General features: G+C 37.7%; 1 protein-coding gene across 1 annotated transcript in view; it reads left to right on the forward strand.

The window, feature by feature from the left end:
* The first annotated feature begins 5,333 nt into the window (after positions 1–5,333).
* Positions 5,334–15,035, forward strand: part of plcd3a (phospholipase C, delta 3a) — a 42,032-nt gene continuing 32,330 nt past the window's right edge. Inside the window, exon 1 of the mRNA XM_017459689.3 lies at positions 5,334–5,892. Within this exon, the coding sequence (XP_017315178.1) occupies positions 5,805–5,892 (88 nt within the window). The 5' untranslated portion in view covers positions 5,334–5,804. The remainder of the gene's footprint in view (positions 5,893–15,035) is intronic.

The raw sequence follows: 15,035 nt of genomic DNA on the forward strand, positions 1-15,035 counted from the left end.
TCAAAGATTAAAAAAAAAAAAAAAAAAAAAAAAAGGGAATTATAGTCTACCAGAAAAATTGACAGTAGTGGGATCTTACCCAAAAATTTGCATTTGTGAATAATAAATTTGCCAAGCATCATAACAATGTACTGAATATGAGAATTTGAGTTGTATAAATCCTGATTGTCTAAATGGCGCCCTCTGGCGGCCACCTGACTCCCATCATTATCTGAAAGATTCGGAGTAATATAAAGGTCCGATTCTGACATGCTCATGCCCTGATGCGTTCAGTATGACTATATAAACTCAGACTACATGTAAATTAAATGAAATGTGTCTAACGTTTTTTTTCTCTCTTTTTTTGTTGCAATGCTGAGCTTCTCATCCTTAACACTTGCAATGTTAACCCGCAGTTTTGTACCACACTCCGGTGTCGACTCATCACACGCCGGTGTCGACTCTTTACATTTGATCCGGAAGTAGCTAGCGTTACCCTAATCTGCGTTGCTTTAGAAATACAACTAAACGTCGTGTAAACTCCTCACAACACAATTATTTAGTCCACTGTGTAGTATTGAAGGGGAACGAATCGTTTTTACACCCACTGCTCTCCCTTTTCACAGTCCTTTCCTCTCATGGGCAACGAGTCTTAGTCTAATCAGTTGCTAACGAAAACGCGATTTGAAACACAGAAACATGGGTTCCAATTCACGTGACAGTTCAATCAGCCAATCAGATTTCACCTGATAAAAGTATAGCAACTTAAAGAGTTAGGAATGCGAAAAACTTTTTTTAAATTATATATATATTTTACTGACATAGATGTGTGTCTATGTCTTAAAATTGTTTTACTTCAATGAAATTAATATATATATATATATTTTTTTTATTTCCTTATGTTGTACATTGGGTAGCATGGTAGTATATTGGGTAGCTGTCTCGATGCTCCAGGATTCCTCATTCAACCCTAGGCTCAAGGTCCATCTTTGGGTCCATGTGGGGATCCTCTGGGTTCTCTGGTTTCCTTCCACCTCCTAAAAACATAATGGCTAGTGGATTAGTACTCCTCGCACCCAGCATTTCTGGGACATTCTCTGGATCCACAGTAACCGTAACCACTATCATTCTTTTAAAAAAAATAAATAAATAAAAAAGAATGAACAAATGGATAAATGAATCTATGCAAGATCTGCTTGGACCATGCATTATTAAATGGTAAATATTCTGTACCTTTTAACCTTAGCAGTTCTACAAAGTGCTTCACACTGTTTCTCATTCACCCATTCACACACACACCATGCAAGGTGCTAGCTTGCCATTGGGAGCAACTTGGGGTTCAGTGTCTTGCCCAAGGACACTTTGGCATGTGGAGGCATGTGTGCCAAGGATCGAATCCGACATTGAATCGTCTGCAGGTAGCGGACAACCTGCGCCTGAGCCACAGCCGCATTCTGATCTTAATTACCTGTCTGCTTTTCATCAGCTTATTCACCCAGTCTGCTGTCTATAGGATGTGTTTACTATAAAACAGGGATTCTCAATCATTTTCCACCTTCAGTGTAAATTTATGATCACAGCACAACATTATTTTGTGAACATAATGAACATAAATATGCTTCATTCATTCATTCATTTAACACAACACAACCCATATACATGCCTCTTGGATATGTAATAAGATAGTACATTTGCAAACATTTAAATAAACGAACAAACAACATAAAATCATAAAAGACTCAAATAACCTTTCATAACCTTTTTTTTAATCAGGTCCAAGTTCTCCATGCAGAGATAAGAAAGATAATATTTCTGTTATAGACACAAGAACAAAATCAATGTATTAAGCCAAAATAAAACCACGTCTACTGATGTGACCACTATACGAATGTTGCCCATGTTACACGTATATCAAATAACCAATGCCTAATCTCAGATATATAAAGAGTCTACTTTCACCTGCTGCCTCATGCAGGTCTGAACAGCACACTACTCCTTTAGATCTGACACCTCCATCTGCTCTCTGCAATCTCAACAGCTCAAGTCCTTACCAGATCCTCATTCAATATCTGTTCTGCTGCAGAAAACAGCCACATCCAGCTCTATACTGGAAATCTACCTAGTCGGTATATTGGCTTCGTAAAGATGCATGCTGTGTGCGTGAGAGTGAAGAGGAAATCTCGTGCTTTTGGTGGATAAACAACACTGTTAGGACAACCTGTGCAGATTATGACATGGCCAGTGGAATAGTGAATTACGATGAGCACTACTTAATAAAACTCTATACTTACATAATTGCCAGGAAAGTATTGCAGTAATGAATGCTGTCTGGAAAAATCTGCTTTACCTCAAAGAATTCAACTTTCAATTGTGAATGAAAGGCTTGATCTGCTATTGTGATGGAGTGATGCACCAGCTAGTAGTTTCTATGGGAATTGATAGCATAAAATGCATGCAACTACAAGAGATATCAGTATAGGCAGAAATGGTTATTATATGCGATGAATAACTGGGGTGTAAACATCACACTGACATAGATGACAGTTGAAATGTCCTGGTTGACAAATAGTGGACAAAAATGTAGATGTAGAATTGTTTATATATCAGTGTTAAAACACTGAAATGATTTCCCCATTCCTATATTTTGCAGAGGGCCCCAAAATCAGTAAATACACCCCTGGTGGTGGGTATATAATTAAATATAGGAAATTAGTGCTTTTGTTAGGTTCCAAGCTCCATACAGGATCTATTCACTACATCACGTGGTCAGGGGAAGACAGCTGTATGCATACAACTGAATTCTATGTGAAAGCAATGAAATGAAAGAATTCTGTGTGCCAAAGCAACTTAGAAAAACTGTAATAGCACTGTAATCACTGCAAAACCCACTTATAAAATGATTTGTATTTTGTGTTTCTCACACTGTATTACACAGCAAATATAGAGGACAGTAATTCAAGTTAGACAAAAGAAGTAATCTCAGTAATTTACTTTCTTTTATGACTCCCTGTTGTAAACTTCTAAAGTAACCGCTTGTACCGGCTTGTGATTCTTCACGTCACCGGCAGGAGGCGCGCCAGGAAAAACAATAGGCTACTGTTTTTCATTCTTTCTTTTCTTTTCTTTTTTTCACTCGTAAATAAGATTTAAAAAAAAAAAACACGTACAATTCTGCATAATGCATTTTTTTTTCTGCCTGTTATTAACCCCATGTGCTCTTCTAAAAGTCTCAGACCTGTACTTTTATGCATACCTCGTCTGGAGTTCAACATTATGATAATTAAATATCCATAATTTTCATAGAAGCAAAAATTAAAAACGTTGATTAATAATCATTTCGGCGTGTTGCCAGAGTGCACCATTTTACCCCTTCTATAACCAGTTCGGGAGGAAAAACCAGCAACCTTGTGCTGAAGGATTAAAATTTAGCACATGTGGAATTTGTGCAATTTGTGCATGTTTGTACTTAATTAAGCAAGGTTTAAACTATGACTGGGCATTGGGAAGGAAGAAAAATAAGATTCAAGCTGGCAGCTTGGGAGCTTAGAGTCTCAGACACACTGCTGTGATTTTCATCACTCACATGGAGGTCCTTTTCTGGAGTTGGGTTGCCAGATTGCATCGATTCAGGCCCTCCCCAGGAACACTGGGCGAAGGGAAAGAATGCATCCTGTTCTGTATGTGATGCCGGTTCATCACTGGTCACCATGCACACATTCACTCACACCTAGACCCAATTTCCAGTAGCAAGTCCACCTGTTAGCATGTTTTTGGGAGGTGGGAAGAAACCAGAGAACCAGGAAGAAAACCTCCACATATAGACTACAGACAATAACCTGAGGTCAGGAGCTGTGCAAATGAAAAAATAAATATATTACTACACAAGTTCCGAAACGAATAGACCTAATTTTAAAAAAAAATTTTTTTTTTATAAAACCTCAGAAGGAAAAAAAAAAACATGAATACTAATTTCACAAGTAAATAATAACATTCATAAAAATAAATGCATACACGAACACATGAATAGGCTACACAAGTATAAATTATATATAACAAAAGTGATGCATGCGTAATTGTGTTTTGCCAGAATAATCTTTTTTTTAAATATAGTTTTTAATATTTTTGAACAACTTTTTTGGCAAACCTGGTTCTACAGTAATATAGGGGTGGGGAGTATGTACAGTGGGTAGCATTGTCACCACACAGCTTCAGGATCCCTGGTTTTAGGGCCTCTGGAGCACCAGGGGTGAGTTGGAATTTGACCCGGCACTTTTCAAACTACTGGGGAAGTGGTGGCTCAGTGGTTAAAGGCTCTGGGTTACTTATCAGAAGGTCAAGAGTTCAATCCCCAGTGCTGCAAAGCTACCATTGTTAGGCCCTTGGGCAAGGTCCTTAATGCTTTGTGTAAATGAGATAAATGTAAGTCACTCTGGATAAGGGCATATGCCATAAATGTACTTTTATTATCTGCCTGAGGAGTAAAATGCGAAATGGAGCCGGTGGCGTCGAAAAAAACTACTCTGACGTTCATTTAAAGGTGTGTTATGCCCTGTTATTGTATCATAATCAGAGCCTGGCTCCATAAAGCACTAAAAGCAAAATACATAGTCAGTCTGTATGATTTTATAGACAAATGGCTGATGTAACTCTCCTTCTCTGAGACAAAAAGATGATGACAGACCAGCCTCCCAAGATCTGAGTTCCCAGGAAACAGACATGGTACACATGTAGCATCAGCAACAATGCATGTCGCACCAATGCTTTTTCCATGGAATGTAACTGAGTTAACCCTAGTATTGTATGAAGAATCAATCACTATGACATTGTGGGTTCTTTACACTTTAATAAAAAATTATTTAATGAATATTTGCTTGATGTATGTTCTATTTGCAGTATATCTAGTTTAAAAATCATGAATAGCTCAAATTTTATTGAACATCACTAAAAGCATCACTTTCTGACCCACCACTTTTGGAGTAGTGGTACTCCCAACACTGCCTGGTTTGATCCTGTGCTCCTGAGTCTGCGTCAAGTTTTTTCTTCATGTACTCCCTGTGCCTGTGTGGGTTTCCTCTGGGTTCTCCGGCTTCCTCCTGCGCTGGCTCAGGATCCCTGCCATGGCCTGTTAGGCTATATATGCCTTCTTCATGTCCATTGTTCCTGGGATGCTTTCACCATGACCCTGCTCAGGATAGACAGGTTACTGAAGATGAATGAACCTATAGAAAAAAATGAAAAAGTACAAAGCATGACAAAACAAATCGATGTTGAGTGACACCCAATCTGGCAACCCTATTTGCCAAGCTCAGGTTTCGGAGCGCTTTTAGAAACTGCAGTCAGGCGCTTCTGAGTTGTACAGTACTGTGGGGAAAGATTTATCAGGAGTTTATCTGTCTACTCTGTTCCATTACTTATAAACATATAGGGGTTTTTGTTTGTTTGTTTGTTTGTTTTACAGGGACATTAAAAAAAAAAAAGCTGGCTTCAACCTTTGACTCTTATCTACATCTGGCTAGTTTATGTTATTTTGGTGAAATAGATGCAGGATAGAGATTATCCCTGGAGAAACCTTTCTCAGAACACAGCCTAATAACTTTGGTGAAATTTATTTCTATAGTACAAAGTGAATTTCTAATCTATAGTGCGGCTGGATTACAGTGAAACCAAGGAGGCACTGAGGAAATTTCAGGAGGCGTCGGGTCAATCTGGCAACCCCAGATAGGGCGCAGTGATTTGCAGCGTCTACTGTAGATTCGGAAAACAGAGTTTCAGTGACAGTAAACTCGTAAACACGCGCAGGAAGAACCTCGGGCAGGAGGAGAACCATGCTGGGGAGGAAGAAGACAGGAGCGGGAAGGAATGAACAGCCCAAAGCCTGTGAGCTGAAGATCCCTGGCCATCTGGGAAAATTCGGTAAGGAGATCAAAAATTTATAATAAAACGTTTGGGATACAGCGATACTAAACAAGGGTTGCCATGGCTACGCTCCAACAATCATTCTTCCATACTACTCTGTATAACAATAATACTGTTTATTCATACTGTTTACTAGGGCAGAGTGTTCCTGTTGAGTACGGTAAGAAAGAAAAGAACGAAAGAAAGAGTCGTGTTCATTACAGGTGTAAACATTCCGGCTTCGATATTTCATACCACGATTCAGTGCGAAACGATTCCGATTCATTCAAATATTTGACAATAGAAGTGAATGTGCTATGGTACGATTCAATTTCGATACTTGATGATACTACTGTATCTGCTACGATACGATATTCGGTTTTAGGATCTTCTGATCAATATGTGACCAGCTATGTTCGTAATCTGGAGTAGTCCAATAGTTCATTCGTGAACGACGATGAACTTATGAAGTCATAAGTTTTCGTACCGCATGCCTTGCAGAATCTGCAGAATGTTTGCAGGTTGCAGTTTGTTGTTTATTTAGCACATATGTAAATGTAAATCCTCAGGGTTTACATGAAAGAGAACCAAAACCACTTTCAATTGACTTACATAGGCGTTAAAACAAGCTTCATTAGTTTGTCCCATAACTGACTATATGCCAAATACCGTATATAGACGATGAATCTCGGCTCTGAGATTAGCTAGGTGATTTTCCTTTAATGCTCGCAGAATCTGCAAAATGTTAATCATTAACATTTTGAAATGTTAATCATTAACATTAACAATTTAATCATTTTTTATTTAGTCCTGCCCTGAAGAAGCTATTTCACATAACAGATTTTTACATATAGTCCAATAATAACTGAACTTGACACACAAATTAACCAGTTCAAAAGTTTACACACACTTGATTCTTAATGCCATGTGTTGTTACGTGGATGATCAATGACATGATGTGTTTATGTTTTGTGATAGTTGTTCATGAGTCCCTTGTTTGTCCTGAGCAGTTAAACTGCGCGCTGTTCTTCAGAAAAATCTTCCAGGTCCTGCACATTCTTTTTGAATGAGATCCTTTTCACACCGAGGACGACTGAGGGACTTGTACATGACTATTACAAAAGGTGCAAACGTTCACTGATGCTCAAGAAGGCAATACGATACAGTAAGAGCCAGGGGGGTGTAAACTTTTGAACAGGATGATTGGTGTAATTTGCTTTAATTTTCTTTAAAGATCTTTTTTTTTTCATTTAGTACTGCCCTTCAGAAGTTACATAAGATATTTACATGTTTCCTAGAAGACAAAATAATAACAATTTACACCAATCATCCTGTTCAAAAGTTTACACCCCTATTAGCACGTGTTTAAACAGACCTACTCTGCATCTTACATGGCATAAACTTGAAGATAACTAAACAGACAACTTTGCAAAGATAGCAACAAAGATAGCGACAAGCTAACACTGCAAGATAGAGACACAGAGATTGTGGTGCTTACTACCCTGATGCCAGGTTGCTTGAACGTTTGTGAATATTTTCTACATTTCTGAATAAATATAACTTAAAACATCGTCAAGATTTAGGTGGGCAACAATTATTGGCACCGCTATGGAGGAAAATGGGGAAAATGTATTTCTCATTACAGAACAGCTTCAACTCTGGGATGTTTGTGGATTTCCACACATGAACTGCTTGTGAGGTCATATTTATGCAGAAATGTAGGAAAAGCTTCTGCGATTTACTCTAGATTTTTTGTGTGTGAATGTAATACTACAGATGACAACACAGGTAAAGTGGTTGCATTCGTCTTGCTGATATTGCTGAAAGTATAGTGGAAGAAGCTTAATTAAAAGAAAGAGGGAAGTCTTACGAAATCGCTGAGGTGATGTGGAAAGACGAAATGTGTTCCTGATTTGTTTTCCTGCCTATGTAGTACTTGTTTAGTTAATATCCTGAGTGAAGAAAAAAAACCCCCCAAAATATGTTCAGGTACTTCTGATCCTGACCCAGTTACACGGGTTCATAATCAAATGCTCATTTCTAATTAAGTATGATAATCAGATATTAATTGCTTTTGTGGAATTGAAGTTTTGTTCAACTTCTCGAAGACATTTGTAAAGTGTAAAAGAGTTACATACTTGCATAATAGCGGTATTTCGTTCTGTATTGCAGATGATAATAGAATGGGTCATTAAAAGGGTCTCATGGCTAGTAACAACAACTGTACAATATAATACATAATATTGTACAAACAACTGTCCAATATGTTTACAGTAAAGTACTATAATATCTTACATAGTATAAAATAAGAAATAACCCGGTACACTTGCTGATTTGGCTGATGCTTTTAGAAGAGCATGGATACAACTGAGCTGAAGCTTAAGGACCCATCCAGGGTAGTTTGGCAGTGCTGAGATTTGAACCTACATTCATCTGGACTGTAAAGCAAGGCCCTAACCAATGAACCGTCACAACATGCTCCAGGTGTTTGCATTGCTTCAACCACTTCTGCCACTGATTTAACTTTCACTAAAAGATTACATTGAATCAATGCAGCCTTCATGTTCTAGTTGTGGTGGCTCAGACTTTACAGCCCAGAAGTTTATGAGTACAAATCCCAGTACTACCATGGTTGGCTCCTTGAGTAAGACTTTTCCTTATCCTGCCGCAGCCAAATAAGCAAATGTACTAAAGTATGTGTTATTTTTTATTATGTAAGTACAGTATTTACTGTAAATATGTTTTACTGTAAAAATAAATAAATAAAATAAATTACAGCCAATTTTTTCAATGTAGCTTTCAGTGTAGGCTTTTATTTTTGACTTGCTTTCATTTTTCATGCACTGACCCTTGAGTGAGTGTGGGCTGCGGCTTTGGTCAGCTAACGTCACGATATTTGCCTCTTCCTCTCTGTGTTTATGTGCATGTGTGTGGTCACATATGTGTGACCCTCACACCTTGTCCAACCTCCTTTCCATCTCTCATCTCTCATCCCAACTCACACCTCATTTACTCCCACATCTTTCAGCCTTTTGACCTCTCTCTCTCTCTCTCTTTCTCTCTCTCTCTATCTCTGTCTCATGCACTCCCTACATGTAATTTCCAGCTCCTCTGAGCTCTTCAGCTTCCCACCATGATTAGCCTTAACTCATTGAGTCAGAGGCCCATTACAGCCTACGGGGATGACGAACTTCTCCTTCAACCCACCACCCCCCACTCACTCTCCTCTCTATGGAGTTCATTGACCCCAAAAAGTAGGGACATGACTTAAGTACACAGATTGATGGTGATTCATCACAAAATGCTTTTGCCTTATATCATCAGAAGAGGATGTTCAAACCAGTCTACAGTGTCATTACTCTGAAAGTTGGTGTATTTACTGTCAGCCCTCAAATTAAATGATGACTAAATCAAAATCGCATTTACAGCAAATGCAAATGAATGTACAGTAATTATCACAGCCAATGGCTTACTCATGCCTCATTTTCATGCAAATTTTGAAAAAAAAGGTTAATAAAACTGTATTTCATTCGACAAAAATGTTGCTTTTCACCAATAACGTAATCTGCTCAGTTAATCCCCATTTGTATTCGCAAAGATAGCAACATTTCAAAGATTATAAACGACATAGCTATCACTAAACATATTGCATTACTAATCCTGCTAAGCAGTGCTTGTTTTGTAAATACACTTGAGAAATCCATGCTGCAAAAGTTCTATACAGGAAAAACCTGGCAAGCTCCGAGGCCCAAACAGTACACAGATCATTTCAATAACCTGAAAGGGCTGCCCAGACAATTGAGATAAGCTCCTGTTTAGCATACACCTGAATGCAGATAACTTTTCTCAGGTATCTATAGCCGTGTGTTTGGCTATATTTAGTCGGCAACTCTGAATACGACCCACTGAACGGCTTTATGAACCTGGATGATCCAGTTATATCAGAATACAGAATAACGTAAAACACATCGCGATCTGTCCGAATATCTGATGTGTAACAGGAGTAGATTTGATCTTAATCTATAAAAGATAACTGTATTTGACCCGTGGGGTTTTGGATATCAAGGCTGCTAAAGAAACCACACAGACGGTAAAAACGCTCATTATATAGTCACACTCGACAATGTACGTTTATACACAGTACACATTGTAATACATTCATATTATACACTCAGAGGCATGAAAAAAAGTGTATGGAATATAATATTTTTAAATTAAGACCTAGAAAATTTAACAAGTAAGTAAAGACTGAAGCATTATGTAAAGTAAGTTAATATGGATTATACCACAATGTTGTTGCATTTATGAATATTATTGGTCAGAAGCTGTTGATTAACTTTCCGTACCAGCTGTGCTGACATTAATTCCAGCTGCAAGGCAAATCACAGGTTAATGCCCTCATTATAATGCGTATGATTTCTATAGTAACAACTTATACACGGGCTTGTATGTCTCCACGTAAATGGATAAAAACGTATGTGTGAAATGTTGATTTTAGACATTTATTTCGCAGTTGTGGAAGGAGTCTCCAGTGTCAGTTCTTTGTAACAATCAGATGTAAAACGAAGTTTTCCACCATGGGAACGTTTTTTTTTTTGTCTTATTAAACTCAAGAGAGGAAAAAAGAAAGGCTAGCGAGGGGATGACAGATAATAGACATGCTGTCAAGAAGCTGTGTTAGATGTATTAACTTGAACTGCGTTCTAACCTTAAATTATCTACAGTTACTTAACAATTTTGTGTATTTTGCAACAACAACAAAAATTTACCCCAGAGTGTACATACTCAAATGTGTTAAAAGAAGACGTGTAATATTTTCAGTTACAGAGTGCAGTCATTTGTAATGCAGTTTTGTGTAATAGGAGTAATGAATTTGGTACATATTTAATTAAGTTCTTATTCTTACTCAGCTTTTATCTGTGGAAAACTGTCGCATGGGAGCAGATTATACACTAAGCAGCACGTAATGTCTGAACTGACCTTTCACGCCTGTTTAATTGCAGCATTTAATGTTCTCATGTTCAAGATTTTAAAACAAAACAAGAAACACCACACATTTCCGCAGTGTCGCATTGGGATCGAATTGTCCTTATTTTTAGCATTAATTAGAGGTTTTGCGTTCGAGAAAGAACGATGCCCAGGAAGTAAACGAGCCACGTGAGGGTGAGAGAAACAGATAGTTCAATTTATAATTTTAGAGACTGGCAGGAAAAGATCTTTCTCTAATGGATGGTCATCGATTCTGACCAGTTATTTATGGTGTTTTTTAAACGGTTGGAGAGAATAATGCTCTCTTATGGCAATCAAATTCAGTGTTGTTGTTTTGTGTTTGAGTTTAACTGATCCCAAATCCCAAAGCAGATGGTGCTCTATTAATTCTCAGAAGAGCAACATCATCCTCTGTCCTGAGCTATAATAATATATTAATATTACTAATATGAATGAATTAATGAATTAATGCCTTTTATTGTCACTATACACATGTACAATGAAATTAAGAGCCACTCCTTTTTGTTCCATGCCAACATGTACATAAAATAAACAAGAAGAATAAACAAGATAAATAAGATAAATAAACAAGATAAATAAACAGATAAATAAACAAGATCATATGATTTGTATCAAACTCTACTCAAGTATCAAACTGACCATGGTGCAGTTGGGCTCCTTTAAGAGACACAAAATTCCTAACCACAATCGTAACACAGTTATATTATATTACAGTTCTTTTATCCTGTTTATCACATCTGACCATCTGAGCAGGAGGAAATGGCAATTGCAAGTCCATTGTTTTTGGATTTTTTTGGAACTGCAGTGTTCAGCTCCGACTGTAAATCCCACGAGGCAGTTCTGCTGAATATTTCATTGGGTCCCGTGAAACAGGGGGATAAGCTAACACACCGCCCTGATTGTCTTGATTAGCCTTTGCAACTTTCTCCAGACTTCAACGTCTCTTCTTCGACGAGTTAAGTATGGTGGGGGGTGCACAAACATTTTTGCATCCGCTTTGAATGTCAAAAAAGCAAAAACAAGCAAACATTGACCTCTTATGATTGTAGCACAGATTGACTTTATATGTATAAAGAATAAAACAATTTTTAAAAATCCCTTTGCTATGATGGAAAATCTTAGGCATATTTATTGTATGTGATATCATGATATTTATTGGTATCATTAGAGCTTTTATTCCTTCTTTCCATCCATGAAATCAAAACCAGATCCAGTGTTAAATGATGGATTCAAAACATACATATTTTTCCTAGTTGTATTAAAATTGCACTTGGATTCAAGTTGACAGTCATTTGATTTAGAGCCAGACTGATAGAATTCAAGTGAACGGTCATTTTTGTCTTTCACTCTAAATGCACTGATCGCATTCTTTTAAAAAAATTATTTTCAGTACAATACAGATTTCAGAGTTCTGGGGGGAACGGGGAGTTTCCTGTTAGTTATTTTGTGTTGTCCAAAATTGTGCATGTGGCACATGGCAATAAGTGATTATGTAAGTTGCTATTTTTAGAACTATGATGTAATGTCGCTGTACTTTTAGTATAAGGCGTTTCAAGACGAGACAGAAAGAGAGAGACAGAGAGAGAGAGAGACAGAGAGAGAGAGAGATTGAAATCATCCACAGACTAAAAAAGGAATGAAGATTCTGTCTTAAGTCCTGTTGTGATCTGCATTGCCTGCATGTTTTCACTTGGCAGTTGCTTGGGTAAAGTCATGAGAGGCCTCTAGCTAGAGCACAAACTCTCTCTCTCTCTCTCTCTCTCTCTCTCTCTCTCTCTCTCTCTCTTTCTTTCTTTCTTTCTGTCTTTTTCTCTCTCTGTCTTTCTCTCTTTCATTTGCGACTTTCCATTGTCATTACTCAGCCAAGCTGCTTTACTGGGGCATAGTGACAAAGCGTGCTAAGTAAGAACCTCTCTTAACCATACACACAAACACACAAGCTTATTTCCTACACCCATGCAGTGGCCTAGATGTCAGGGAAACGTTATCAGTGGTCTGAGTCCAGTCTGTGGTTTCTGTGGTGAGGGCAGTTTTCTCTGAAACACTGCTGGCTGTTTTTCAAAGGTGCTGGGAAAGATTAAGTCCTTCTGTGTGTACCCTTTTTTTTTTTATTTCTCGCATTCTTTTGAGTGTGAAATAGTCCAGCGCTTTTTCTTTTCTTTTTTTTTTTTTAACTCTCTATCCATCTGTAACGTATGTGTGATTACCAAAGAGAAGAATTTCAAAACATTTCCCTGTAGCGAGAAAAGAATGTAAAAAATCTCTTGAGTCAAAAGACACTTGGGGGTAAACCTGTCCTGATAATTACATTATCGGCTTATCGTATGATATATACGCATGGCCTTGATTATTTTCACTGACCTCGATATTGCCCATTGTGTTTACTTGCGTGTTTTTGCTTACGTGAGAATGAATGCCACCAACACGCAAGATATTAACAGCGCACTAACAATGTTTTTGGAAGAATAAATATCTAGAAAGAATAGTTCTAGTGTTTCAAATAATCCAGTCGTAGTCAGTAATGTCAGGGACCGAGCCGCTTAAGCTGCGTGAGCTGAAGCTGAACAGTGAATGGACAGCGGGAAACTGGAGCGCTTTACAAGCGGCTTAATTAACTCACCCAAACGCATCCTGTACAGATTAAACAGACATTTACACACAGCATAAACGTAATATTACAACTCGCTTCTGCACAAAACGACGTGAATGCACAAGTGAACTTAAGTAAGGCGCTAGTCAGAATGTTAAGTCACGTCGCGAATACGCTCTTTCCGTAACCACGCACTAAAACACGGACAATGAATAACTAAAGCGTAAAGAATTCACTATAATGTATTCCAATGTCTGAATATTCTTAATAGTTAAAAGTTCATCACTCTTTGAAAGGGTGTACTTACATTAGCCTGCAATTATTTTATCGTTATATCAGTGGCATAAAATGGTCTTAAATTACAATAATATTGTTTATCGCAATTATTTCTGGGACAGTATATCGCCCGACAAAAGTGGACAAGGTGGGTAGTAACATTTACGTCAATACATCTACTTGAGTAACTTTTTGAAAGAAAAAAAAGAGTACTTTTATGAGTAGGTTTAACTAGCCATACTTATACTTTTACTCAAGTTCATTTTTAATCAGAGAAATGTACTTTTACTTCGCTACATTCGGTAGCGTTCCTCTGTTTCTGTTAAATGTTAATGAATATATCTAGTTTTAATAATTAGTTTATAACCCGTATCATGAGGTCGCGAGTCTCGCGATACACTGCAGTGGTCTGAATGTGTCCGCAATAACCACGCGCTTTGAAGAGGGGGAAGAAGCGAGCGTGTACACACACACACAAACATGCTAACACAAACATGCTAACACACTCCCTCGTTCTACACACACTTTCTCTTCTGTTCTGTTCCACAGTCAGTTCTTTTGTTCTTTGTCGTCTTGTTTAAATGCAGATGCTGAGAAGTTTGTATTGTTAACATGTTGGGAAAATGTTTGTTTTTTGATGTGCGTGTGAGATTTTGTGTTGAAAATGACAGGTTGTGTGTTATTGTACCCATCACAGGACTGGGATATGCTGCTTCCCCTTAAACCCAGGTTTTATATCATATAAGCAGACAGACTCTGAAGGAGAGGTGGGGCTTACATTTCTCCATGCAGTCTGAGATTCAGGATTTTCCCTTCATTTTAATCAGATCCGAAGTAACTAGTAACTTGCTACTTGAGTAGTCTTTTCATTGGATACTTTATTACTCTTTCTCATCATTATTAACATTATTACTTTTACTGTTACTTGAGTAATTATTTTTCTAAGCAGTTTTACTTGTACTTGTGTAAAAGTTCTGGCTACTCTACCCATTTCTGTTTACAAATACGTTTGATTGAAGGATTTATGAAGTCACATGTCGCGTAAATGTTTACTGACGTTTCCAAACATTAGATTTTCATTAAGTAAATTTCACTGTAGCTCAGTTGGCTTTCTGTCCTTTTGTCAGTTCAGGATGCATCCTGGGTTAATCCGGATTAGATTAAAAAATAATGCAGTATTCCTTTAACATCTGTCTTTGTGGCTTGTTCTTCTCGTTTATCGCACTTTCCCCTTTTCCTTACTCGGCTTCATACTTGTGCACCTACTGTGCTCTCGTCCTCCTCT

Source organism: Ictalurus punctatus, chromosome 2, assembly GCF_001660625.3.
Source record: "Ictalurus punctatus breed USDA103 chromosome 2, Coco_2.0, whole genome shotgun sequence".
NCBI lineage: Eukaryota > Metazoa > Chordata > Actinopteri > Siluriformes > Ictaluridae > Ictalurus > Ictalurus punctatus.